Genomic DNA, 24,590 nt, shown 5'->3' on the forward strand with positions numbered 1-24,590 from the left:
AAGAGGATAAAAAGCGCCTTTAACTAACCATGGACAGGGAGATTGGCAGACGGATGACAGGGAAGACAAGAGAGGCTGGGGGAGAGGAGGACCGCGCTTCTAAGGAGTCATGTCTCCCTCCCTTCAGCGTCTTTGTTCGCCCTTCAAAATTCGTGTCATCAAAACACCATTAATTCCACCGTCCTGACAGCAAGGAAACTGTACTAATTCGACCTGAAATTTATTCCCATGAGCCGCACTGGGCTTCAGAGTATTTGTTTTGTGAACGGACAAACAACTCGCCCAGAAGAAAGGGGGGGATGGGGGTGGAAAAGTTTTTCCTCTCAACACAATAAAATCTTCAGCTGTGAAACTCTTTTCAGTTCCGAAAGCTATTTATATTTTAGGGCGCTGAAGGAATTTTCTAATTTCACGCCTGTCACCAGGCTCCATGAGCATTCATCAAAAAAATATGCCTGGCCGCGTCATTAATTATCAGGCAGCAGATTATTTGCATGATCTGGTGATGGCGCCTCTTGGTCAGCCCAAACACGGAGAACCGCGGCCGTTGGGTGGCATTTTTATTTCTGGTGGATGAAGACATCTGACAACTGAATAACGTTGGCTTCTAAAGCGAAGAGAATATTTCCAAGGGCACATTTATCTCCTTCCAGCCTAATCTGGCCAAAATTCCATACTTTGGTTGTTCATTTTTCTCCTAATCCATTCTTTAAACCAAACCTAAAACCGCTGAAGGGGCGTGAATGGATCCATGTTAGAGGACCTTGGATCTTCCATGGCATTTAGCAGCTTTTCCTTGGGAATGCTCAGGAAGCCGATGCCTGCACGCATCCGAGGGCGTCTTTTGAGGTTGGTTCTGCCCAACTTCACTTCACTTTCACCCTCTGCGGTTACAGCTTCATCTCCGCTCTCCTCACAACCTCTCGGCACTGAGGGGACCTGGTGTGTGAGGCCACAACTCAACGCCACCAAAGGCTCGAGGGGTTGCACCTGCCTGGGGTTGAGTTGAGTGGCTCCTGCAGGCACTGGAGGTGCTGGAGGAATAAAATGTTTCCTTGGGATGAAGCCAGGTGTGATGGCAAAAAGGGAGAAAGGAGGGAAAATATACAACTAATACAGATTTTTCAGTTATGTGGCCCATTGTCGCCCATCCATCCCGGTTTCACCCTACAGGAACCCTCAGACAGCTCCTAAAGCTCCACAAAGATGAGGATTAGGGATGGCTGGCCGCTGTGGAAGGAGGATTTTGCCTTTTGTCTCCATGACTAATCACAGGTACCAACGGACAAAGCGATTCCATGTCAGGTGGTCTTCGCCTTCAACACTCGTCCTCCCAAAAGTTTTCTTATTTCCAAGCCAACGCCACAAAACCAGGAACATAAATCATCACATTCCCATTTCCAAAGCTTTCCTAGAGCAGCCCAATCACAGAGCAGCCCCTTGGCTCGAACAAGAAGAGATTAATGAGCGAAACACCAGGATTCAGTCCTGTCCCTCATCCGCCTCATTTCGGGGAAGTAAAGCAGGGTTATTAATCAGCTCCCTTGCTCCACCTTCCATTAAAACCTTGGGATGGAGAACATCCTTCAAGCCAGACACAGGCACCTCCAGGGGCACAGGGGACACTTCTCAGACTCTGCTTTTTAATAGTCTCAGATGCCAGAAGAGCTTTGAGATTGAAACCATCGCTCATCTTTGCAGTGATCACTCAAGTGACAACCGCTGCAGGACAAGACCAAACACGGCTGGGAAATCATTGCTTTTATCTGAAGTTATGAGTCAAAAGGAGTAATAAAAAATTAAAAAGAGAAACTGTGGACGTGTCTGTTCACATCTAGATTTTGGACAGAAAAAGCACAAACCGAAGCCGGCAGGAACCATCCACGGTCGTGCCTTTGGAGTTCTGCACAGGATGGGACTGGGCAGGGATGAGCAGGAGGAAGTTTCTCCATGGGAGGGTGCAAGGCCCTGGCACAGGTGCCCAGAGGAGCTGTGGCTGCCCCTGGATCCCTGGAAGTGTCCCAAGCCAAGCTGGACATTGGGACTTGGAGCACCCTGGGATGGTGGAAGGTGTCCCTGCCCATGGCAGAACATGGGACTGGATGACCTTTAAGGTCCCTTCCCACCCAAACCATTCCACGATTCCTTGAGATCAGGGCTGCTCAGCTCCAGCCCATTCCACTGACCAATCCCGCAATATTCCGGGTGCAAAGAGCTCAAAGTGACTTCACATGTGTCCCTTTTTCAAAAACCATTTTAATTAATCCTAACTGCAAAGGCGTTTTAATGTAGGTTTGCTATAAAATTTGACTGCAGCTTGCCCAAGCCAGCAGGGAGGGAGGATCAACCCAAACTCTCTGACTCTGATCTGCAAGGGATAAATCATCTTTACACATTCCCTCTACACCCCACTGTCCCATCTGGAACAATTATCCCGAAAGCCACATCAATCCTAAAACACCCCGCTTTGGAAAAGCACAATACCTGAGAAACTAAAAATGTTTGGAAGTGAGAAATGGTGCTCGAGCACCTTCTCAGGAGATGAAACTCCCCTGGGTGGCTCAGGGTCAGAGCCTGGGTTGAGGAACCAACCACGATGTCCCACCCTCCACGGATGGGGTCATCTCATGGTCCTGAATACATTTGGAGAAATCCTGGAAAAGAAACCCTGGAAGGACCGTGAGGAAAGAGAGTTTCTATTTTGGATCAAGGGCCTCACAGCTGTTCAGCATCTATTTAGGAGCACACAGGGAGTTGGGAAATTTAAGATCTTCCCCAAAGCATGAACTTCAAATCCTCATGAGAAAATGCCTGTGATTGTGAATGTTCTCACAAGGCTGGTGAATTTATCACCACTGTCAGCTGCTTGTGAGCAACCCAAGACAGACTCCATTCCAAGGCAGATTTCATCCCAAGGCAGATTTCATCCCAAAACAGATTTCATCCCAAGACAGACTTCATCCCAAAAGAGATTTTATCCCAAGGGAGATTTCATCCCAAGACAGATTTCATCCCAAGACACGACTGCTCCTTAGCAGCTCACCTTTAGCTGTCTCTGCCCATTTCCCACAGTTCCCTGCCCATGGAGGGGCTGGAACTGGATGGCTTTTAAGATCTTTTCCATCCCAAACCAATCAGCGATTCCTAAGGAACCTACTGGAGGAAGGCTGGGAGACTTACGGAGTGACACTGCCCTTCAAAACTTAGGATGGTCACACATTGAGGCAACACCGATTTAGGCTGCAATTTTCACCACAACACTGAATTAACAATGCTCTGGAACCTTCTAGAGGAAGGTGACCCTGCAAATGGCTGGAATGAGATGGTCTGCAAGGTCCCTTCCATCCCAAGCCAATCTGCTATTCCTAAGGAAGGTACTGGATGAAGCTGGGAGAGTTACGGAGTGACACTTCAAAACTTTGGATGGTCACACATTGAGCCAACACTTAACTGAACAATTCTCACCAAACGATTCATCAACACTGATCTAACAGAGCTCTGGAACCTTCTAGAACAAGGTGACCCTGCCCATGGCTGGAACAAGATGGTCTGTAAGGTCCTTTCCAGCCCAGATTCTACAATTCTGGGATTCTATGACTGACATCCAAGAAGTGAAATGACATCCAAGCTGATGTTCATTCTCTGTGTCCCAGAAGAAATGATACAGGAGCTGATATTCTTTGTGTCCCGGAAGAAATTATATAAGAACTGGTATTTTTTGTGTTCCAGTAGAAATTATATAGGAGCTGGTATTTTTTATGTCCAAGAAGAAATAACGTAGGAGCTGATATTTTTTGTGTCCAAGAAGAAATGATGTAGGAGCTGATATTTTTCATATCCCAGAAGAAACGAGAACAGGAATTCGGCCCAGACAGTCGGAAAAGCTGCTGCAGGCCCGGGCTGGAGGAATGAATGCAATGCTTCCCCTGGGCTGCTGGAGAAGGAGCCGCACCTCCTGTAATCGCGGGTCACACTTCACATACCAATGCCACCAACTCATTCTGAAGGAGGAATGAACAAAGTCTCGGAGCAAAAAAGGGAGAAACAAAGACGAGAGCGGTGCTTTAGAGGAGAGACACAGCCAGTTCTTCTCGGGTTTAATCTCTTCAAGCAGATTTCGGGATAATTTTCTCGGAACAACCGAGCGCAGTGTTGGCCTCAGTACTGTCGGATTCGTTTATTGTACTGTCTTCACGACCAAGGCAAGTGGCAAACATAGCAAGCAACCTACAGAGCAGCCCCTTGAGCAGAAAATCACCAGAGAATAGAGCAGATCAGTATGCGGCTGTTTGTACAAAGCATTTAGCCAGGCTAAAGGTTTGAGGGGTTTGTGTTCAGGCCAAAAAAGTAATGTCTTTGCAAGGTCTACAGGCTTGGGCCACCCAGGGCAGGTCACAGGGGGATTCCAACCTCCCTTCCAAAACATTTCACTGATGAAAGAATCAAGGAACAGGAACCGTTAAGCCCTTTACAATGGACAAAGAATAAAGAGTTCAAAGGCACGGCAGAAAAGAGACATCCACTGTAAATTAATTAATTACAGCCAACGGGGAGATCTCCCTGCGCCCCCGGGGCGGCTGCGCACGCGGGGACAGGGCCTTGCACGGATTGAGCGGTAAAAACGGACCCAGATGGTGACTTCATCCCTCAAAAACATCATTTGAGGGCAAGATTTCCTCTGAATTACATGGGATTTGTGATGGCGCCTCTGGGATGGAGGCTGAAGCAGCTCCCAGGGAAGGGAACGTGGACCAATCTGCTCGTGGCCATGGGTAAGAGCTGAGGAGTCAACCAACTCAGGATTCCTCAAGGAAGGATGGAGATCTTGAAGTCATCTTCCTTGGATGAAGCCTTGGAAGGCCGTCCTAGAACAGCCAAGTGATGGAACCTCCTTGGATAAAGCTTTGGAAGGTTGTCCTAGAACAGCCAAGTGATGGGACCTCCTGTTCCGTATCCACAGGAACAAAGTGACACCTTGAGGACACTTGAGGCTGAAGAACAAATCCATGAGTGGGCTCTGGAGAAGCTCACAGGTGGGAAAGAGGGAGAAGTGTTGGGTAGGGATTGAGGCAAGAGGAACAGAGGGAAGATCCCAATTCCTACACTGAGCTTCTCCTTCACCCAGTTTCCATACTGAGCTTCTCCTCTCACAGCGTTCCCACACAACCCCGCTCCGAAGCTGTTCCCCATTACAGCCCGAACTCTCCGAGCTCATTCCCATCTGGGTAATTTCAGAGAGCTGTGGGAAGAGGGAGGAGTTACCCAAAACACTCTGAACTGGGTCAGATTAAAGAAAAACTTCTCTCCCTCCCCATCAATCGTTCCTCTGATGGAACAAAGATGAGCCTGGAGTGCTGTCACTGCAGAGAAAGGAGTGGTCCCAGTCATGGGACACTGGCAGGGCTGAGGAGCACCCACAGCCCCAGGGAGGTCCTAGGGGTTGACCACGAGATGGTTTTCAAGTTGAGGGAAAGGAATCTCTTTAGGAGGATGTTGGAGATGTGTGCTGAGAAACGTGGAACAGAATCCACTGGACTGGCTTAAGAGTCGGGTCACGGATCTCCACAGGTTCCCAGCCCCAAACCCAAGGTGTGCAGCAGATGTGTCCTGGCAGATGTGAAGTTCTCAGATCATTGAACACCAACACCAGCAAATGTGAGCTGTGCCCGTCCCACCATCAGCTCCAAAGGCTGTGGGACTTCCATCCCTGGAGGTGTCCGAGGCCAGGCTGGGGGTCCAACTTGGCTTTCCAGGCATCCAGGGGCAGCCACAGCTTCTCTGGGCAACCTGTGCCAGGTCCTTCCCGAGATCCCATCCATCCCTGCCCTCTGACAGCGGGAAGCCATTCCCTGGGTCCTGTCCCTGTTCCCTGCGAGCAGATCCCAAATCCCCCCCGGCTGTCCCCTCCTGCCAGGGACTTGTGCAGAGCCAGAAATTCCCCCTGAGCCTCCTTTGCTCCAGCCTGAGCCCCTTCCCAGCTCCCTCAGGAATTCTCCAGCCCCTTCCCAGCTCCCTCAGGAATTCTCCAGCCCCTTCCCAGCTCCCTCAGGAATTCTCCAGCCCCTTCCCAGCTCCCTCAGCAATTCTCCAGCCTCTTCCCAGCTCTGATCCCTGCCCTGGCCATGCTCCAGCCCTTCCAGGGCCCTCTTGTTGGGAAGTGCCCAAATCTGACCCCAGGAGCTGGGGCACATCAAAGGATCAGCACCTGTGGGGTGGACATTCCTCTCCTGATCTGTTCAGCTTAAACCTTCCCCTCTCTCCACTGCAACATTCCCATTTTTTCCCCCCAAACCCAGGTTTTTCCTGGTGCACTGCAGCAGGACAGACACCAGTTAGGGATATCCAAACTCCAGCACCACAAACTCCAATCCCTACCCAACGGATCCCAACGGATCACAGGTTGGAAGAACACCTGGGAGTCCTTGCCGAGGGAGAGGATGACTCCAGCATCACGGACAAACCCCGGCACTTCCCCCAAATCCCAGGATTTCCAGGTGAGAAATTCCCACCAGCCAGACATGGCAGCCAAGAAGGAGGTGGGGAAGGGCTGTGCCGGGATCCACGTGGGCACATTTTGGGACAATCTGCTGGGATGGAGAATTCCTCAACCCAGCAGAGACATCTGGGTGTGTGCCTGGCTGATCCCCAGGACTAAAAATAGGGTGTCTAACGGAATCTGAAATATAAAATTTTTAGGGCGCTTTTTAATTTCCCATAAAGCAGCAGATAAAAGACTTTGGAGATGATGGAATTGCTCATTTTATGATCCGAGGATAGTAAAAAACCCCTCAGCCACTGCTGGAACCCGTTATGGCAATGGGAAACACCCTAGGAGTGAGAACAGCCCCATTTCTTCGGGGTTTTTTTGGCTGTCACCTCCAAATCTGGGTTGTTATGTTTGATTCCCACTATGTCTGATGTAGAGGGGAGATGGAAAAATTATATATTTATGTATAAATATATATATTTTATATATATAAAAATTATTTATTTGTATCTATTTATATATTCTATTAATATAATATTTATATATAAATATATAAATTATATATATATATAAATCAATATAAATAGATATATATTCTATATTTATAATTATATATTATTTTATATGTTTATATATAAATATATATTATAGTTATTATATTTATATATTTATATCTATATCTATATAAATAAATATATTTTTTTACATGGATTTATCCATTCAAAAAGAACAGAGCAGGGCATGTAGGAACTAGAAAATCCCATTGCATTGTTAAATCTCGGATTATGGATGCATTCTGGGAGGCAAGAAACCCTCTGGAAAAATGAAAGGCCTTTTCTAAAAAAAGGAATTTTACAGGTTCTATTCACAGATTCCCAAAAATTGTTGGGGTTTTTTTTTTTCCCCTCTCCAGGGTTGGGGTTTATTTTATTTCTTTTTAACCCAGAAGTGTCTCCTAAACTGAAACATCATGAGATGTGTCCCACTGAGTCTTTCTAGGCAGTTCATTTAAGCTGGGCCTAAGTCCGGGTTTAAAAGGGGGTGAGAGAACCTCGCCATCCCAGCCAGGGGTGCAACCAACACATCCCAAATCCAGCTCCAGCCCTTCCCCAGAGGCACTCCTGCCACCCAAACACTCAAATCCATGGAAAGCTGCTCCCCAACACCTCGGGAAACACCTTCCTGCTGGGAAAACCAAAGGGTGGTACCGACCACTCAGCTCCCTGCGTCTCCTCGAGGATTCATCCAGCTGGAGACTCCTGGTCTCACCAGGATAAAGCCATGGAAAACAGCTCGGATTTCTCACAGGTTTCTCTCATCACAAGGAGCCTAAAAGGATTTTTACAGCTCTGTTCTGCTCTTTTCACCTCTTTCACGGCAAAAATGCCGCTGATTTTAGGGATGTCCACATGAGGAAAACATGGAAGATCTGGCTGTTGGTGCCTGTTCAGTTCACTGCTTCTCCTCAGTCCTACAACAGATTCCTTTTGGAAGAGCAGAAAACCAACCAAAATGAACAAACTCTATTTTCTGTGCTTTGAACACGTCAAAAAAGTGAAGACTTAAAGAAGGGGGAGATTTAAAGAGCAGGTGAGGGGTCCAATTACAACCTCATCTTTCTGTCAAGTGCCACAGAATTCCAGAATTCCAGACTGGTTTGGCTGGGAAGGGACCTTAAAGAGCATTTTCATCTCACCCCATCCATGTCCAGGGACAGCTCCCAGGATCCCAGCTGGATCCAGTCCCAATGTCCAACCTGGCCTTGGACATTCCCATGGATCCAGGGGCAGCCCCAGCAAATCTGGGAATTGCAGAATCCCAGGCAGGAATTCCTTGCCAAGATCCCAGCCCAATCTCCCCTTTCCCTTGGGAAGCCATTTCCTGGCTCCTGTCCCTGCAGCCCTTGGCCCCAGTCCCTCTCCAGCTCTCCTGGAGCCCCTGCAGGGACTCTCAGCATTCCCTGCATTTTGCCCTTCTCCAGGGGAACATTCCCAGCTCTCCCAGCCTGGCTCCAGAGCAGAGGGGCTCCAGCCCTGGAGCAGCTCCGGGGCCTCCTCTGGACTCTCTCCAGCAGCTCCACGTCCTCCTGCTCTTGGCCCCGGGGCTGGGGCAGCTCTGCAGGTGGGGCCTGACCTGAGGGGCTCCGGGACACAATTCCCACCTTTCCTTTGGGATCAGCCCAGCCTGGGGCAGCTCTGCAGGTGGGGCCTCACCTGAGGATCCCCCTCAGCCACCTGGACTTGCCCCTGGCCACGGTCCAGCAGCCACTCTCTTCCATGCTGAGGGACAGCACACAGGTTATAAATCAGGAAATATTTTATGAACTCCAAAATCAGAGGGATTAATTTAGCAGTGCCCTGTTTTAAGTCTAAACCCCCACATTTTTCACCTCTCCTGATGCTGGTTGTGCTTATAAACAATCTCCTTCTAATGTGTATTGAATCTGCTTCTAATAGGAGGAAAGTTATCTTCACCACCTTCAAACTGTGCCTAAAATACAATTAAATAATTTCCTTAATTCACCTCTCCTTTAACCAGATTATTTCTTCAGCATTCCCAAACAAACCCTTAAACTCCAGCATCAAAACTCTGCAGCCCCACTGCCTCGGCTGCTGGAAATGCTCCAAAATGACATAAAAACCTGTTTTAATGTGATAAGTACAAGGTAAAACTGCTGGATTAGGAAAGGTTCGGGAATCTGGGAGGAGGAAGAGGATGGAGGAAGAGGCATGAAGAATGTGAGGATGTGGAGATTCACACCTGTGCTTTCAGGTAAAAAAAAAAAAGGTTAAAAAATTCCCAAAAAACCAAGGATTAACCCCAACTAAGTGAAAGTTATTTTCTGAATGTGCCACTTCCCTCTTGGAAATGGCTCATCTCAAAAAATTCAAATCTTGATGGATTTCTGCTCAAAAAAAAATGAATTTAAGTGATTCCCAGGAGCAGCAGAGCCACCAGCCAGATCCGTGGGGATCAGGGGAAAAGGGAAAGAGGGAAAGGAAAGGAAAGGAAAGGAAAGGAAAGGAAAGGAAAGGAAAGGAAAGGAAAGGAAAGGAAAGGAAAGGAAAGGAAAGGAAAGGAAAGGAAAGGAAAGGAAAGGAAAGGAAAGGAAAGGAAAGGAAAGGAAAGGAAAGGAAAGGAAAGGAAAGGAAAGGAAAGGAAAGGAAAGGAAAGGAAAGGAAAGGAAAGGAAAGGAAAGGAAAGGAAAGGAAAGGAAAGGAAAGGAAAGGAAAAGGAAAGGAAAGGAAAAGGAAAAGGAAAAGGAAAAGGAAAAGGAAAAGGAAAAGGAAAAGGAAAAGGAAAAGGAAAAGGAAAAGGAAAAGGAAAAGGAAAAGGAAAAGGAAAAGGAAAAGGAAAAGGAAAAGGAAAAGGAAAAGGAAAAGGAAAAGGAAAGGAAAAGGAAAGGAAAAGGAAAGGAAAAGGAAAGGAAAAGGAAAGGGATTTTATCTGTTCTGGGGCTGACAGTGATGGATGGGGAGGATCCAGCTCCAGCATCCATCTCCATTCCCTGCTCCAGTGGCACCTCAGGACGGGGCTGGGGGACAGGTCCCTGACCCTGCTGCCCAGGTTGGCGTCACCTGCTCCAGGATGTCTGAGTGCTCCTGGCTCGGGCTCCCTGCACAACCAGAATTTACGGGATTGCTCTTTCCAACCTGCTGTGAAATCCCATCCGTCTTCCTTGGCAGCAGCAGCAGCTTTTAGGGAAGAGCTGCTGCTCCGTGATGCACGTTACGGATGGGGCGGAAAACTGCCAGGTTTGGAGCGTTTGCAGCCAAAAAAAACCCAGGGAATTATTAGGGATGACAAACGCTTCCCATTATTCCCAGCTCCGGCGCCCGTCCCTCGGCAGGCACCCATGGGAACACAGCTGCTCCCGAGGCGCTGAGGGGACACAAATGAGCGTCAGGAATTCGGGGATCGAGGCAGCCCCTGGAGAAAAATCAGGAATTGCTTTGTGAGTTATGGTGCAGCTGCAGGATCTGGATGGGAATCATTAAACCGGGATCCTTCTGCCAGGCCGCTCAGCTGAGGGCTGGAAAATGGCAAGTGGATGTTAAAAAATGGAAAAACCCTTGATGGAAACGGCAAAATTCCTGCTGGGGGATCGTTCCCAGCAAAGAATTTTATCTCAGTGTTGATGGGGGCAGCTGAAGTAAAATCTGGTCAGGAAAATGTTGGATAAAGGATGGAAGAAGTTGTTTAGGCAGTGGGATGATGAAACCAAGAGAGCTGATGTCACTGAGTCATTCCCCTGGATCCCTGGGAGTGTCCAAGGCCAGCTTGGATGGGGCTTGGAGCGCCCTGGGATAGTGGGAAGTGTCCCTGCCCATGGATCTGGATGGGCTTTGAGCTCCCTTCCCACACAAGGCATTCCAGGATCTGTGGAAAACACGAGGCATCCCAATCCCCACCTCAAAGCCAAAATGTGGATATTTGGGGGTGAAAAAAATCCCTAAAATACCGTACAAAGATCACCTGGGTTCTTCAGGAGCCCTATCAAGCTCTGGGCTCTCAACCACCACAGTCACAGATCCATCCCAGGATGAATCCCAACAAATCCATCCCCCTCAGAGGATCCTGTGCAGGGCTGTGCCTTACTTTAATCCCAAAACCAGGATTAAAAAGAGTGTTTTGTCTGCTCTGGGCTCTGGTTTTTAACCCTTGTGCTGAGCAGGACAAACTTGAGGGCAAGCAGAGAACTCCAGCCCTAAGGAGCAGGTTTGGGAGCACCGGGATGATCCACACCCCCGGCCCAGGAGCTGCTGTCACTTTGTCACAAGACACCTCATTTCCATCTTGGCACAAAGAGGCCACTCCAGGGACAAAATTCCCTGCAGGGAAGGACAAAGGGCTGAGGCTGGGAGAGGACCAGAACTGGTGAAGAACATCATCTTCTTCATCCAGCCCTGCCTTGGACACTTCCCCACTTCCTTGGGGCAGCCCCAGCTTCTCAGAATGTCATAAATAAACTGATTTTTGATTAAATCCCTCCTATTTTTAACACACTCCATCCCCAAAAGTAAGGACGGTCTGGAGAACATCAAGACAGCGCTGAGGAGGAAAAGGAAGAGAGAAACTTGGATCTCTTGGACTCCTCTGTGCTGAAGATGCTCTGGGTGACCCTAATCTATCCCATTCTTTTGATCCCCAATCTATCCCAGTCTTTTGATTCCTAATCTATCCTATTCTTTTTGATTCCTAACCCAGCCCATTTCTTTTGCCAGTTTAAATATAAATATAAATATAAATATAAATATAAATATAAATATAAATATAAATATAAATATAAATATAAATATAAATATAAATATAAATATAAATATAAATATAAATTAGAAATAGAAATATAAAGTAGAAATAGAAATAGAAATATAAAGTAGAAATAGAAGTACAAGTATAAATATACATATAAATATAAATATAATAAATATAAATAATATAAATATATTTATGAATATAATTTTAATATAAATACCTAAATGCCACGCATCATTTCATGTAATGCACCAATAATTATTTTTGGTTTATACCCTGTAGTAGCTTTGATTAAAACCTTTTCATTTTCTCCAGCGTGGTCAATAAATAACTCATTTTACAAACAAAGCTGATCTGCCATCCTTAAAACCCACAGGCCAAAGTCATTTTAGGTGTGACCTCCTGGATTTAAATCTTTACCCAAAATCTGAGTGGGAATTGTCCCTGGACCTGGGGCAGAGCCAAGGTTGGGGTTCTTGGGGCTCTTACGTTCGCATTCCTCCACGTCCAGGTTGAACTGGTGCAGGGCGCCCAGCGTCAGCTGCCGGACCTCGGCCTCCAGCAGCAGCTGCAGCAGCGACGTCGAGAGGTGTTTGCAGGCTGACATGCAGGCGGTCTGGGCCACCTTCCCCTGCAGGACAAACGGACACTCGTCAGGGCCACCGGCACAAAAATCCACCAGAGAACTTCTCCAGCCCAGCCCCCTCGGTAAAGCCACCAGAGAATTCCTCCAGAGCATCCAAAATCTCCTCAGTTAAAGCCACCAGAGAATTCCTCCAGAGCATCCAAAATCTCCTCAGTTAAATCCACCAGAGAACTTCTCCAGAGCATCCAAAACCTCCTCAGTTAAATCCACCAGAGAACTTCTCCAGCCCAGCCCAAGCTCCTCAGTTAAAGACACCAGAGAACTTCTCCAGAGCATCCAAAATCTCCTCAGTTAAAGCCACCAGAGAATTCCTCCAGAGCATCCAAAATCTCCTCAGTTAAAGCCACCAGAGAACTCCTCCAGAGCAGCCAAAACCTCCTTGGTTAAAGCCACCAGAGAACTTCTCCAGCCCAGCCCCCTTGGTAAAGCCACCAGAGAATTTCTCCAGAGCATCCAAAATCTCCTCAGTTAAAGCCACCAGAGAATTTCTTCAGAGAATCCAAAATCTCCTCAGTTAAAGCCACCAGAGAACTCCTCCAGAGCATCCAAAATCTCCTCAGTTAAATCCACCAGAGAACTTCTCCAGAGCATCCAAAACCTCCTCAGTTAAAGCCACCAGAGAACTTCTCCAGCCCAGCCCAAGCTTCTCAGCTTAAGCCACCAGAGAACTTCTCCAGAGCAGCCAAAACCTCCTTGTTTAAGGCCACTAGAGAATTTCTCCAGACCAGACTGGCCCCCTCAGTAAAGCCACCAGAGAACTTCTCCAGCCCAGCCCCCTCGGTAAAGCCACCAGAGAACTTCTTCAGACCAGACTGGCCCCCTCAGTAAAGCCACCAGAGAACTTCTGCAGCCCAGTGTCCTTGGTAAAGCCACCACATAACTCCTCTAGACCAGCCCAGCCCCCTCAGTTTAAGCCACCAGAGAACTCCTCCAGAGCACCCAAAAACTCCTCAGTTTAAGCCACCAGAGAACTCCTCCAGCCCAGCCTCCTCAGCGTGTCCCATCAGTGATGGGATCTTCCCACAGCGCTCAACGTCACAACTGCCATCTTCCAAGGGAACCCCCTCTGGAAGTGCCAGAGGGAAGGGTCAGGCCTTGTTGGGTGCAGCTCCGATCCAGGAGAGCCTTGGGGTGCTCAGAGAGTTCTCATTGCGGACCTCCCATGGTTCATCAGGGAATCATGGAATGTTTGGGTGGAAGGGACCCCAAAGCCCATCCCATTCCATGGGCAGGGACACCTCCCACTACCCCAGATTGTCCAAGCCCCGTCCAACCCGACCTTGGACATCCAGCCTAGCCTGACCCTCTGTGTCAGGTGGGTCTGCACCGGGAACTAAACCCATAAAAATGGGGAAACCCTTTGGGACAAGAGCGGGATTTTGCCCAAACCCTCAGGCTGACTCCACGGGGAACGATCCCCACGCCTGCGTGTGCAACGCCACGAGGGAGATTTCGGATGGTGGTGCAGCCCTGAGAACAGCTCCAGCAGGAGATTATGTCCTCAAACACTCACAAAGGACTCTTAACACGCTCCCCTGACACCAAGGCGTGCCTGAGGAGCTCTCACCGACTCTTACAAGCGCTTTACAAGCTGTGTTTAAACTGGGATTAAACGCGGTCTTTGCGCTGCGTTCCCAGCTCGGCGTCGCCGGTTTCGTTATCGCAGCACGGCGACGTTTGATGCCTGTGCCGGGAAGGGATTTTTCCCAGCTCTGCAAACTTGGTTTGGATCTTCAGGCCACATCCATCTTCAGCAGGAGGGAAAAATGGTTTTTTTTTTTATTTCAAAAAGGAGCCGAGCCGTGCGTTGCAGGGCAGGGTGCTCCATCTCCCGCCCGCTGCCGCTCCCAGGCTCCGGAGCGTCCATCACTCACCTCCCAACAAACACCTGCACCAAAATGAAGATGAAGCATGGCAACCATAAAGTTTAGCAGAGCTCTGGGGTTTTTTCTTTGCTTTTCATCATTTGTTTGTGCTTTTCTGACAAGCTGGGTTATTTAAAACCCCGCTCGAGCCAATTCCTCATCTCTGAAAGCTGCGGGAAGTAGGGCGCTGCCCGGTTGTGATTTTTCTTCATTACTTCCAACAGACGCTCGAGTTTTTGCTGTGGCCGAGGAGTTTGGACAGGATCAGGGAATATCCTGAGTTGGGAGAGGTCCACAGGATCGTGGATCCAAGCCCTGGCCGTGCCCAGACCCCCCAACAATCCCACCCTGACCATGCGAGCGCTGTCCAAGCGCTCCTGGAGCTCTGGCAGCCTCAGGGCTGTGACCATTCCCTGGGGAGCCTGGGCAGTGGCAGCATCCTCTGGATGAGGAACCTTTCCCTGAAATCCAGCCTGACCCTGCCCTGGAGCAGCTCCAGGCATTCCCCAGGTCCTGTCCCTGTCACAGCTGCCCCTCGGGAGGAGCAAATCCTGATGAGTCTCCCCTGAGCGTCCTCTGCTCCAGCTGGACATTCCAAGTGCCCTCAACCCCTCCATGAGACATTGAGATGTCCCAGATGGAAGCAGAGGATGGGAAATCAAAGCTCTGCAGCCAAGCCCTGGCACCCTGCTGAGGACAGGGGACAGGACTCCGGACCCTTCCTGGAAGAGCAGGAGAAAATCCCAGGAGGAGCTCGCACTCCACATCAGCGGGAATTTACAGAGAGCTGTAACCCTTGGAGAAGCCTTGGAGGTTCTCACACCCAGGTGAACCATGGAATGGTTTGGGTTGAACCTTAAATCCCACCCACTCCCACCCCATTCATGGGCAGGGACAGCTCCCAGGATCCCAGCTGGATCCAATCCCGATGTCCAACCCGGCCTTGGGCATTCCCAGGGATCCAGGAGCAGCCCCAGCAAATCTGGGAATTGCAGAATCCCAGGCAGGAATTCCTTGCCAAGATCCCAGCCCAATCTCCCCTTTCCCTTGGGAAGCCATTCCCTGGCTCCTGTCCCTGCAGCCCTTGGCCCCAGTCCCTCTCCAGCTCTCCTGGAGCCCCTGCAGGGACTCTCAGCATTCCCGGGATTTTGCCCTTCTCCAGGGGATCACCCCTCGGGATGAACTTCCTGAGCCCCACGTTCTCCCTCTCCAGGTCCCACTGGATGCTCTCCTTTCCCACACCACACAAAGGAAAAACCCCAGGAGGGTTTTCTCTCCCTACTGACCAAAATGTCAGAGGAACAGCGCCAAGGAGGGGTCAGATCACCCTGTGGAGGGACCTGCAGGTGACCCACCCCTGCCCTGGGCACCAACTTCAGCTCAGGAGAGAGTGAACGAGATGTGACACCACAGGGGGGTGAAAAACAGCAAACAATTGAGATCAAATGTCACACAATTCATCCCCAAACGGGGAAAATGGGATGGGAAAAGCAATTTCATCATGGGGGCTTGGCAGCACCGCGACTCTGAGAGGCCTCCCCGAGTGGAAGGGGCTCTTCAGGATGTTCCTTATGGGAATTTCTCCCAGGAATTGTTGCAGAGACGGCAAAGGGGATCCGAACAAGCCCAGAAGCAGCTTCTGGCCCAGCCCTCCTTCCTTCTGCCTTTTCCACACAGGATTAGGCCAGGCCTAAATGTATTTTAGGTGCCAATGTGCACTGTCCTCACTCTGAACCTGAATCTTCTCAGGCCAGCTGAGAACATGACCTTTTATTTCCATTATTCCTGAGGTTCAAACACCTAAAAATCCTTTCTTTAAACAACATTTGGTTTTTCGTCTCAAAGAACACATGGATGCCTCACAGTTTAGACCCAGCATTATCTCAAGAAAAGCAAAAGTATACGGAATTATTTTTTTCTGCTTTTTAAGCCTGAATCCCTTTTTTCCCTTATATTTATTATCAGAGAACTCGGAGATGCCACAGGAGTTTCAATCACGGTGTTGAATGTCTGCTCAGAGAACAGAAGGTACCACCAGGGATGAGCAGCAGCTCCTGCCCTGGGCACTGAGATTTAAAACCCTCCCAGAATTTATGGCTTTCACTCCTTATAAATAAGACCCAACTTAATCCTTTCCTGCCTCACCCCTGCGCTCCACGAGTTACAGCAGCTCCTTATAAAGTCAGCCGTGGCTTGTGAACATCAATTTCAGGCCATTTCCCCAGGAATACAGTGGGAAATCTGCTGGATAAGCAGCTGCTGCTGACAGGAGACAAACGAGCGCGCGGCCGCTGATATATCAGCGCTAATAAGCTGCCGCTGCAGCTGAAGGTTGTTTGTATTCCCGCCTGGAATGGCTCGGCCTGGCAGGAATTGCCTCCTGCCACGGATGCCCATCTCGGCTCTTTGGAGCTTATTTACCACCGAGTTTCACTTCACGGAGTTGGGGGGCTTTTTCCTGCTTCTTTTTCTCAGTTTTCCTGCAGTGTTGGAAGAGCCCGGGCTCGCCTGTCTGGAGCTGAGCCTGGCACGGATGTGTTTGTCACAGCTCCAACCCTCCCAAAATCATTACCTGCCTCAGCCCTCCTGAAATCTTTACCTGCCCCAACCCTCCCAAAATCGTCACCTGCTCAACCCTCCCAAATTCGTTACCTGCCTCAACCCTCCTGAAATCTTTACCTGCCCCAACCCTCCTGAAATCATTACCCACCCCAACCCTCCTGAAATCTCTACCTGCCCCAACCCTCACAAAATCATTACCCGCCCCAACCCTCCCAAATTTGTTACCTGCCCCAACCCTCCCAAATTTGTTACCTGCCTCAACCCTCCTGAAATCTTTACCTGCCCCAACCCTCCCAAATTCATTACCTGACCCAACCCTCCCAAAATCGTTACCCACCCCAACCCTCCTGAAATCTTTACCTGTCCCAACCCTCACAAAATCATTACCCACCCCAACCCTCCCAACTTCATTACCTGCCCCAACCCTCCCAAAATCATTACCTGCCCCAACCCTCCCAAATTCATTACCTGCCCCAACATTCCCAAAATCGTCACCTGCTCAACCCTCCCAAAACTGTCACCCACCCCAACCCTTCTGAAATCTCTACCTGCCCCAACCCTCACAAAATCATTACCCACCCCTCCCAAATTCGTTACCTGCCCCAACCCTCCCGAAATCTTTACCTGCCCCAACCCTCCCAAATTCATTACCTGCCCCAACCCTCCCAAAACTGTCACCCACCCCAACCCTCCCGAAATCTTTACCTGCCCCAACCCTCCCGAAATCTTTACCTGCCCCAACCCTCCCAACTTCATTACCTGCCCCAACCCTCCCAAAATCATTACCTGCCCCAACCCTCCCAAATTCATTACCTGCCCCAACCCTCCTGAAACAGTCACCCAACCCTCCTGAAATCATTTTCCGCCCCACCCTTGGTGGCGGTGCCAGGACTTGTGCCTTGGCACGGGGCGGGAAGCTCCGAGATGTCATCGCGGCCGTCGCCGCTCCTGGAGAGCCCCAGGGGCTGCTCAGAGGAGCCGCCGCGCTCAGCCGGGACGGCTCCGGCCCCGCGCTAATTCCCTGATGATTTTCGGGAGTGTGGCAGAAGCAGGGGCACTCCCAAAGGCTGTCCCTGTGCCAGCGCCCTGAGCGAGCCCTGGTGACATCCTGGTCCTGCTCCCCGGCACGGCTCCAGCCCTGTCTGGATTTCAGGAACAACCTGCCCCGACACCTTGGTCCCTGAGCTCGGGATGAGATCTGGACAGGGAGCAAAGCGCAGGAATGCCACCCTGAGCTGAGCTGTCTGTGGGGAAAGGGGAAAACAAACACCCTGAAGGCATCAATGCTCATTTTCCAAGGTGCCAGAAAACTGAGGAGCTCCAAAGCACGCAGAGCAATCCCATGAACAGCTCTGTGGGGTCGCTCGTGATTTAAGACCTTTGCAAATCACATCAAAACCTGGATTTGCTCTGGGAAGAACAGGGATCACAGGTGAAAGCTGACAGATCTTCACGGCCAAGATGTCCAAACGACTCCTTGGTCCAACCTCAGTCAAGCAAAGCCATTCTGAGGGTGTTATCCCAGAAAAATCCATGGATTCATTGTGTTGTGGCTCAATCTGTTTGTAACCGGGGTCCCGGCAATGAATCCCTCTGTCCACGGCTCCTGGTGGAACCTCGGGGTTGCCAGGACACCTCAAGGTGACACTGCCCTCCCCGTGCCTCCCAGGATCCCTCTGGACACACAGGAAGGATCCAGAAGGTTCCCTGAGGCCATTCCAGGCACTGAAAGGGAGGAGCCAAACTCCAAAGCTCTCCCAGAACGCATCCAAGGGGCTCCTCCCAGAACACATCCCCACAGGACCCCAGAGGCTGGAAAAGCCCTCCAGGATCACCGACTCCAATCAGCGACCCAACCACACCTTGTCCCCCTCCTGAGCACCGAGTGCCACCTCCAGGGGACACCGCCAGGGCTGTCCCAAACCTCTCCGGGCAGTCCCAAACCCCAGAGTCCATGGGCTGCCCCCCACCAAATCCATCCTGCTGGAGGAGATCTGCCATGAAATCCCCTTTTTCCATGCAGATCCCATCCCTGGGCAGCCCCTGCAGGGAAGGGCTGCGCGGAGGCTCCGGAGCCAGCCCCACTGCCGGCAGCGTTTGTTTAGAAAGGGCCAATCTGTTACCAATTAGGGAGAGGAAACACCAAGAGGCTGCCTTGTTAATTAAGGAACTCGCTATCAAAGGACTCATTAAGAGCTACTGAAATGGAATGGTTGTGCAAATAAATACCCATTAATCTTCACGTGCAGTCAGGACCGCGCTGCCGGTCCCCACCGCCCTGCAGGAGCACCTCTGGCTGCCGTGGGATGGTGGAATGGGATGGGCTGGACACAAAAGATCACCCAGGTCCACCCTGACACCTCCCACCGCCCCAGGCTGCTCCAAGCCCTCTCCAGCCGGTCCTTGGGCACTTCCAGGGATCCAGGAGCAGCCACAGCTTCCCTTCACCTGCTGGTGCCTCCCGCACTGCCCCTGGCCCAGACCAGGTGGGATGTGCTCCCTGAAACCCAAACCCAACTCCTGCCCTAGCACGGAGAACCCTCCCAGAAGCCTCCCAGGAATTAATGCAGCATTTCCATGGAAAACAAACCCTGACAGGCTCCAAGTGCTCTCAGAGTTTCCAATTATTTTTTTTTTTTTTCTTTTTTTGCTACCAGCAGAATTCCTTCTTCACCCGCAACAAGCATCAGGGTTGATGCGATTAAGGATATTTAGATGTGCAAATCCAGGGCCTTCAGACAGCAGAAAAACGGGCCAAAAATGGGAATTCTTTGGTATTAAATGTACAGTTTTCTATAAACACCACAAGTTGTCCCCGTAATTTCTTCAACACTGAATTTCCTGCCTTTCCCAATCCATAAGGCAGCACCGGGATGTTTTGCAGAGGATGGAAACGTGATGGGGAAATAATGAGCAATTGTTTGGTAGCACAAACCCCAGGATAATCCCAGTGGATCCTCTCTCTCTGGCCACGGATGGAGACTTCAGGCCCCGCAGACCTCCCAGGGCTCATCTCCTGCTCCAGAAGCTTCTGGATCCCCTGGCTGCCCCAAATCCCCCTAAACCAGGGGCAAATTCAGGAAATCAGCTCTGGAAATTTTTCCTGCCTTGCCTGTCCTGTCCTGATTTGCCTTTTTTTTTTTTTTAAACAACAGTTCTGCACTCACTGAAGGAGGCAGAAAAACCCCAAATCACCCAAAAACACGAACGCGTCCCGAAGTGTCAAAGCAAATGAACAATGAGTACTTGTAAATTTTAAAAATATTTTTAGGATGTTTACTTAAAAAATAAACCTTTCATTAATTGCCCAGAAGTCCATTTTCAACTGGACCAAGTGGGCTTTCATGAACGTTTTTGGTCTGATATTTTTTTTTTTTCTGGTTTGTTTTGGGTGTTTTCAGCTTTGTTTTAGTTTAAAAAGCCACACAAAACCAAACAAAACCCCTACCAAGAAAAAAAAAAAAAGAAGAAAAAGGAAAAGACAACCCAAAAGCTGTGGATCTGCACTCGAGATCCTGCAAAGAAAAGGGTCTCCAGGACAAAGAGGTGCAAAGGAACGAGGGAGAGGCCCAGGCAAGGACAAGCTGATGGATCTGATTGGTTGCCAGTGTCACCCTGAGCTTGGTGGCCTCCAAAGATGTCCCCTCGAGGCTGGAGCTCAGCTGGCACCAATCAGCACCGTGGCCACACCGACCTCTATGGCTGCGGCCCAAATAAACCCAGGGGGTATCAAGAAAACTCTCAATTAATTAATTCTATTTACTCAGCTTTGCAGCAGAGTCATAAAGAACAAACCCCCTTTTTGTCCCTGATTTTGTTTTTATGGAAGGAGGACCGGGAGCGGAGCAATTCCCGGTGTCCAGCTGTGGGCCGGGCTCGGTCGCTCCGCGTTGATGTGACACGTGTGGGACACGAGGGGTGGCTGATGTGTGACCACTAACGGGCCCTGAGTGGCTTCAGCCACGGGCAGACCTGGATTTGATCCCTGGCTCCGTGGAGTCATCCCAGGAGCTGAACACTGCAGCCACTGTGTGGATTTAGGGAGCTGGGAGAAGGGAGCCGGGTTAGGAGGTGACGTTCACGCGGGTTTGGGATTTGCCAAGGAAAAGGAGGAGGGAAACCTTCCAGCCAAGGTTGGCCTGTGGGTCAGGACTCCTGGGAACACGGGAATGGCTGCTGGAGGAAGGGGTATTCCTCAACTGTGGATCAACGGGATGCTCCTCAGACTTGGATCCATGGAATACTCCTCAGACTTGGATCCATGGAATACTCCTCAGTCTTGGACCAATGGGATTCCCCTCAGCCTTGGATCAATAGGATGATGCTCAGACTTGGATCAACAGGATGTTCCTCAATCTTGGATTAATGGGATGATCCTCAGCCTTGGATCCATGGAATACTCTAAGCCTTGGACCAGTGGGATGCTCCTCAGCCCTGGACCAATGAGATGCTCCTCAGCCCTGGATCCATGGAATACTCTAAGCCTTGGATCCATGGAATATTCTAAGCCTTGGATCCATGGAATAATCTAAGCCTTGGATCCATGGAATACTCCAAGCCTTGGAGCCATGGAATAATCTAAGCCTTGGACCAATGGGATGCTCCTCAGCCCTGGACCAATGGGATGTTCCTCAGCCTTGGATCCATGGAATAGTCTAAGCCTTGGATCCATGGAATACTTCTAAGTCTTGGATCCATGAAATAATCTAAGCCTTGGACCAATGGGATGCTCCTCAGCCTTGGATCCATGGAATACTTCTAAGTCTTGGATCCATGGAATAATCTAAGCCTTGGACCAATGGGATGCTCCTCAGCCTTGGATCCATGGAATACTCTAAGCCTTGGATCCATGGGATGATTCTCAGCCTTGGATCCATGGAATACTCTAAGCCTTGGATCCATGGAATACTCTAAGCCTTGGATCCCTGGGATCCTCCGAGCCTTGGAGCTCCTGATGCCCAGGCTGAAGAGAAGAGAGGCGATGTCCGCACGGACATTCCTTTGGGAAGGAGTTCTGGAGTCCATCCGCACTGGGACACACGGAATGGCCAATGTCAGCGCCACCATGACAGCAGCGTCCCTTCCAACAGCCCCAACATCCACCCGCCACTCCCAGCTGGGACCATCCATGCCCTCATTTCCCAGGAATGTGCCCAGGATCTGCCATTCCAGAAGTGATCCCACCAGCTGGAGTTGTGGTTTGGGAGGGGGATGGATGTTCTGGGAGGGATGAACCTTGGGCTGGGCAAGGCTGTGGTCACTCATGGGACAGCCCCCGGCGCCACCGGCAAATCACCAGATTTCAACAAAGTTTCACCGCTGGAGCTTTTCCTGAGTAAATTCCTGGGATTTTGGCCTTGGCTTTGACCATCCCTATGCCAGTCCAGGAGACAACGTCCCACCAAGGAAGGTCTCAGGCTCACCACGGAAAACCTACGGAGAGCAGCACCAATTAACCCAACTCCAAGCGGAATTTGCCTCCTGCAAAGACCAACTCAATGGGAAAACTCCAGAGAGCCAAAAGTGAAGCTGCTCCAACCAACCTGGAAGGTCCCATCCCCTGCTTGACTTGGGATCTCTCCCAGATTCCCATTTCAGCTGCTGCATTCCAGAGGTGTGGAAAAAACTCCATGGCACGTTCTTTGCCAGAAGCAAACATTTCCCACCTTGATTATATTTTGGGAAAACGGAACCCGGCAACAGGACCAACACACGATGGAGCTGAACTCCCACCAGAGGCTCAGAGACAACCAGACAAACAAAAAATAAAACAAAAAAAAAGGAAAAGGGGGAAGACAAGAGAAAAGCAAATCCAGCAATTATCCTCACCACACCAAAAATAAACCCCACTGCAGCTCGATACAAACCCCTGACATTCCAATAAAAGAGGAAGAAAACCTTGGCTGTGTCCAAGATGCCCAAGGTCAACAGCTGGAAGTGTTTTGGCTGGAGCCAGGGGAAGCTCAGGGAAGAGGGAAATCACACTGGGGGTGATGGTCACAACCAGCTCCCGCAGACAGGGCTGAAAGGGGCTTTTATTAAAAATATTGAATGTCGTTTCATTCGGTTTGGGGCTTTTTTGGGGTCTTTAATAATTTGTGGAGTAACCAGCTCCATGGAAAGGATTTCCCTCTGAAGGAATCGAGAGATGAGAAGCCTGAGAAGCAGAAGCAAAAACACCCAACAGCAAAAGCACAACTCAAGATGTTTGGAACCGCGGAAAATCGTGGGATTTGGGATATCAGAGGCTCTGGGATAGGAGCAGGGACAATCTGTCCCTCTGTCAGAGTCAATGAGTGACTTCTGCTTCGTTATTTTTGTTAAAAAGGGAAATACATAACGAGAAGGAGGGGCAGGGGGTGGGGAAGGGAAGCACCTTGGGATGTGGCCACCGAGCACGGGGCAGCTCCTTTGGAGCCTTAAAGAGCCCAAAGTGGGCAGAGGTCTCCTCTGGAAGCTCCACGGCTCGCAGCAAGGCTGGGAAGCTGCTGGAGGAAATCTGGGGATGCACACATGCAAAAATCCAGGGAAACAGAGGATTTCATGATCTCCATCTTCTTCCTCATTCGACATCCAAAGGCAGGGCAGGATATTTTTAATTGAGCGGTTTTTGGGAGTCAAGAACGTGGGAATTGTAGCTCCAAAAGGAGATGGAGCTTCCAGCTGCTCTCCGGGCTCCTGCCATGCTGCAGGATCTCTCCAGGGACCTCCAGACCAGCCACGGGTGGGAAAGATTCCTGCCAGTCCAGGTTTGGGATGGGACAACATCATGCCCTGAGAAACTCCAGGAAATACTCTAGGAATTACTGTAGGAATTACTCTAGGAATTACTGTAGGAATTACTGTAGGAATTACAGCCTTTTTCCTGGTTTGCCACTGGGTTCAACTGCAGACACTCAATAACTACAGAAATATCTGATCCCAACTGTTCCACTAGACTGGAAGTTGAGACTGCCATCAAAATCCCAGAATCCTGGAATGGTTTGTGTTGGAAGAGACCTTAAATCCCATCCATTCCCACTCTGCCATGGCAGGGACACCTCCCACTGTCCCAGCTGGATCCAGTGTCCAACCTGGCCTTGGACACTTCCAGGGATCCAGGGGCAGCCACAGCAAATCTGGGAATTCCATTCCAGGGCCTCACTGCCCTCACAGGGAAGAATTCCTTCCCAATATTCCATGAAAATCTCCCCTTTTCAGCTTGAAGCCAAAACGTGCACAAGGAATGCGAAGTATTGATTATTTTATCATTTTTTTGGTCCTATCCGTGTCTCCCAAGGCTCTCTCCTGGTCTCCATGCCCAGGATCCCAGACTTCCCCGGTTCCTTGATGCAAAGCAGAGCCGTGGCCCGGCCGCAATCGGAGTGCGCGGCTCCAAACTGGAACGAACGAGACCAAAAAATAAAAAAAAGGGGGAAAAAAATAAAAAATAATAAGAAAAAATGGACATATTTCATCCTCCTCTTTTGTGGCTTTTATTTTCTTTTGTATTCGCTTTGGGAATAACATTCTTTCCATTGGGAAGAGCCTGATTTTCCATTAAATACAAAGCAGCTGCCATTTTGGAAACAAAAAGCTGATTAAATACAGATTCTTTTTTTATTTTTTCCCTCGCTTATGAAGAGCAAGAACCACGTTTGTTTCTGCTGATTTATCGTGGCAAAGCTGCCAATTACAGCAGCAGGAAAACTTAAAGAGAGGGAATCGAACCGCTCCATCTTCCTGAAGTAATTTTGTAATTACAATTCGATGTCGGAGAAAAATATAAAAAAAA

At 49.7% G+C, this 24,590-nt stretch overlaps 1 protein-coding gene across 4 annotated transcripts in view; it reads right to left on the reverse strand.

The window, feature by feature from the left end:
* EXOC6B (exocyst complex component 6B) overlaps positions 1 to 24,590 on the reverse strand; it is a 282,178-nt gene that overhangs the window by 68,657 nt on the left and 188,931 nt on the right. For all 4 annotated transcript variants that reach the window (XM_058837776.1, XM_058837775.1, XM_058837778.1 and 1 more), the window contains one exon: positions 12,233 to 12,374. In XM_058837776.1, coding sequence (XP_058693759.1) covers positions 12,233 to 12,374 — 142 coding nt within the window. The remainder of the gene's footprint in view (positions 1 to 12,232; positions 12,375 to 24,590) is intronic.

This window comes from Poecile atricapillus, chromosome 4 (genome assembly GCF_030490865.1).
Source record: "Poecile atricapillus isolate bPoeAtr1 chromosome 4, bPoeAtr1.hap1, whole genome shotgun sequence".
Taxonomy (NCBI): Eukaryota; Metazoa; Chordata; class Aves; order Passeriformes; family Paridae; genus Poecile; species Poecile atricapillus.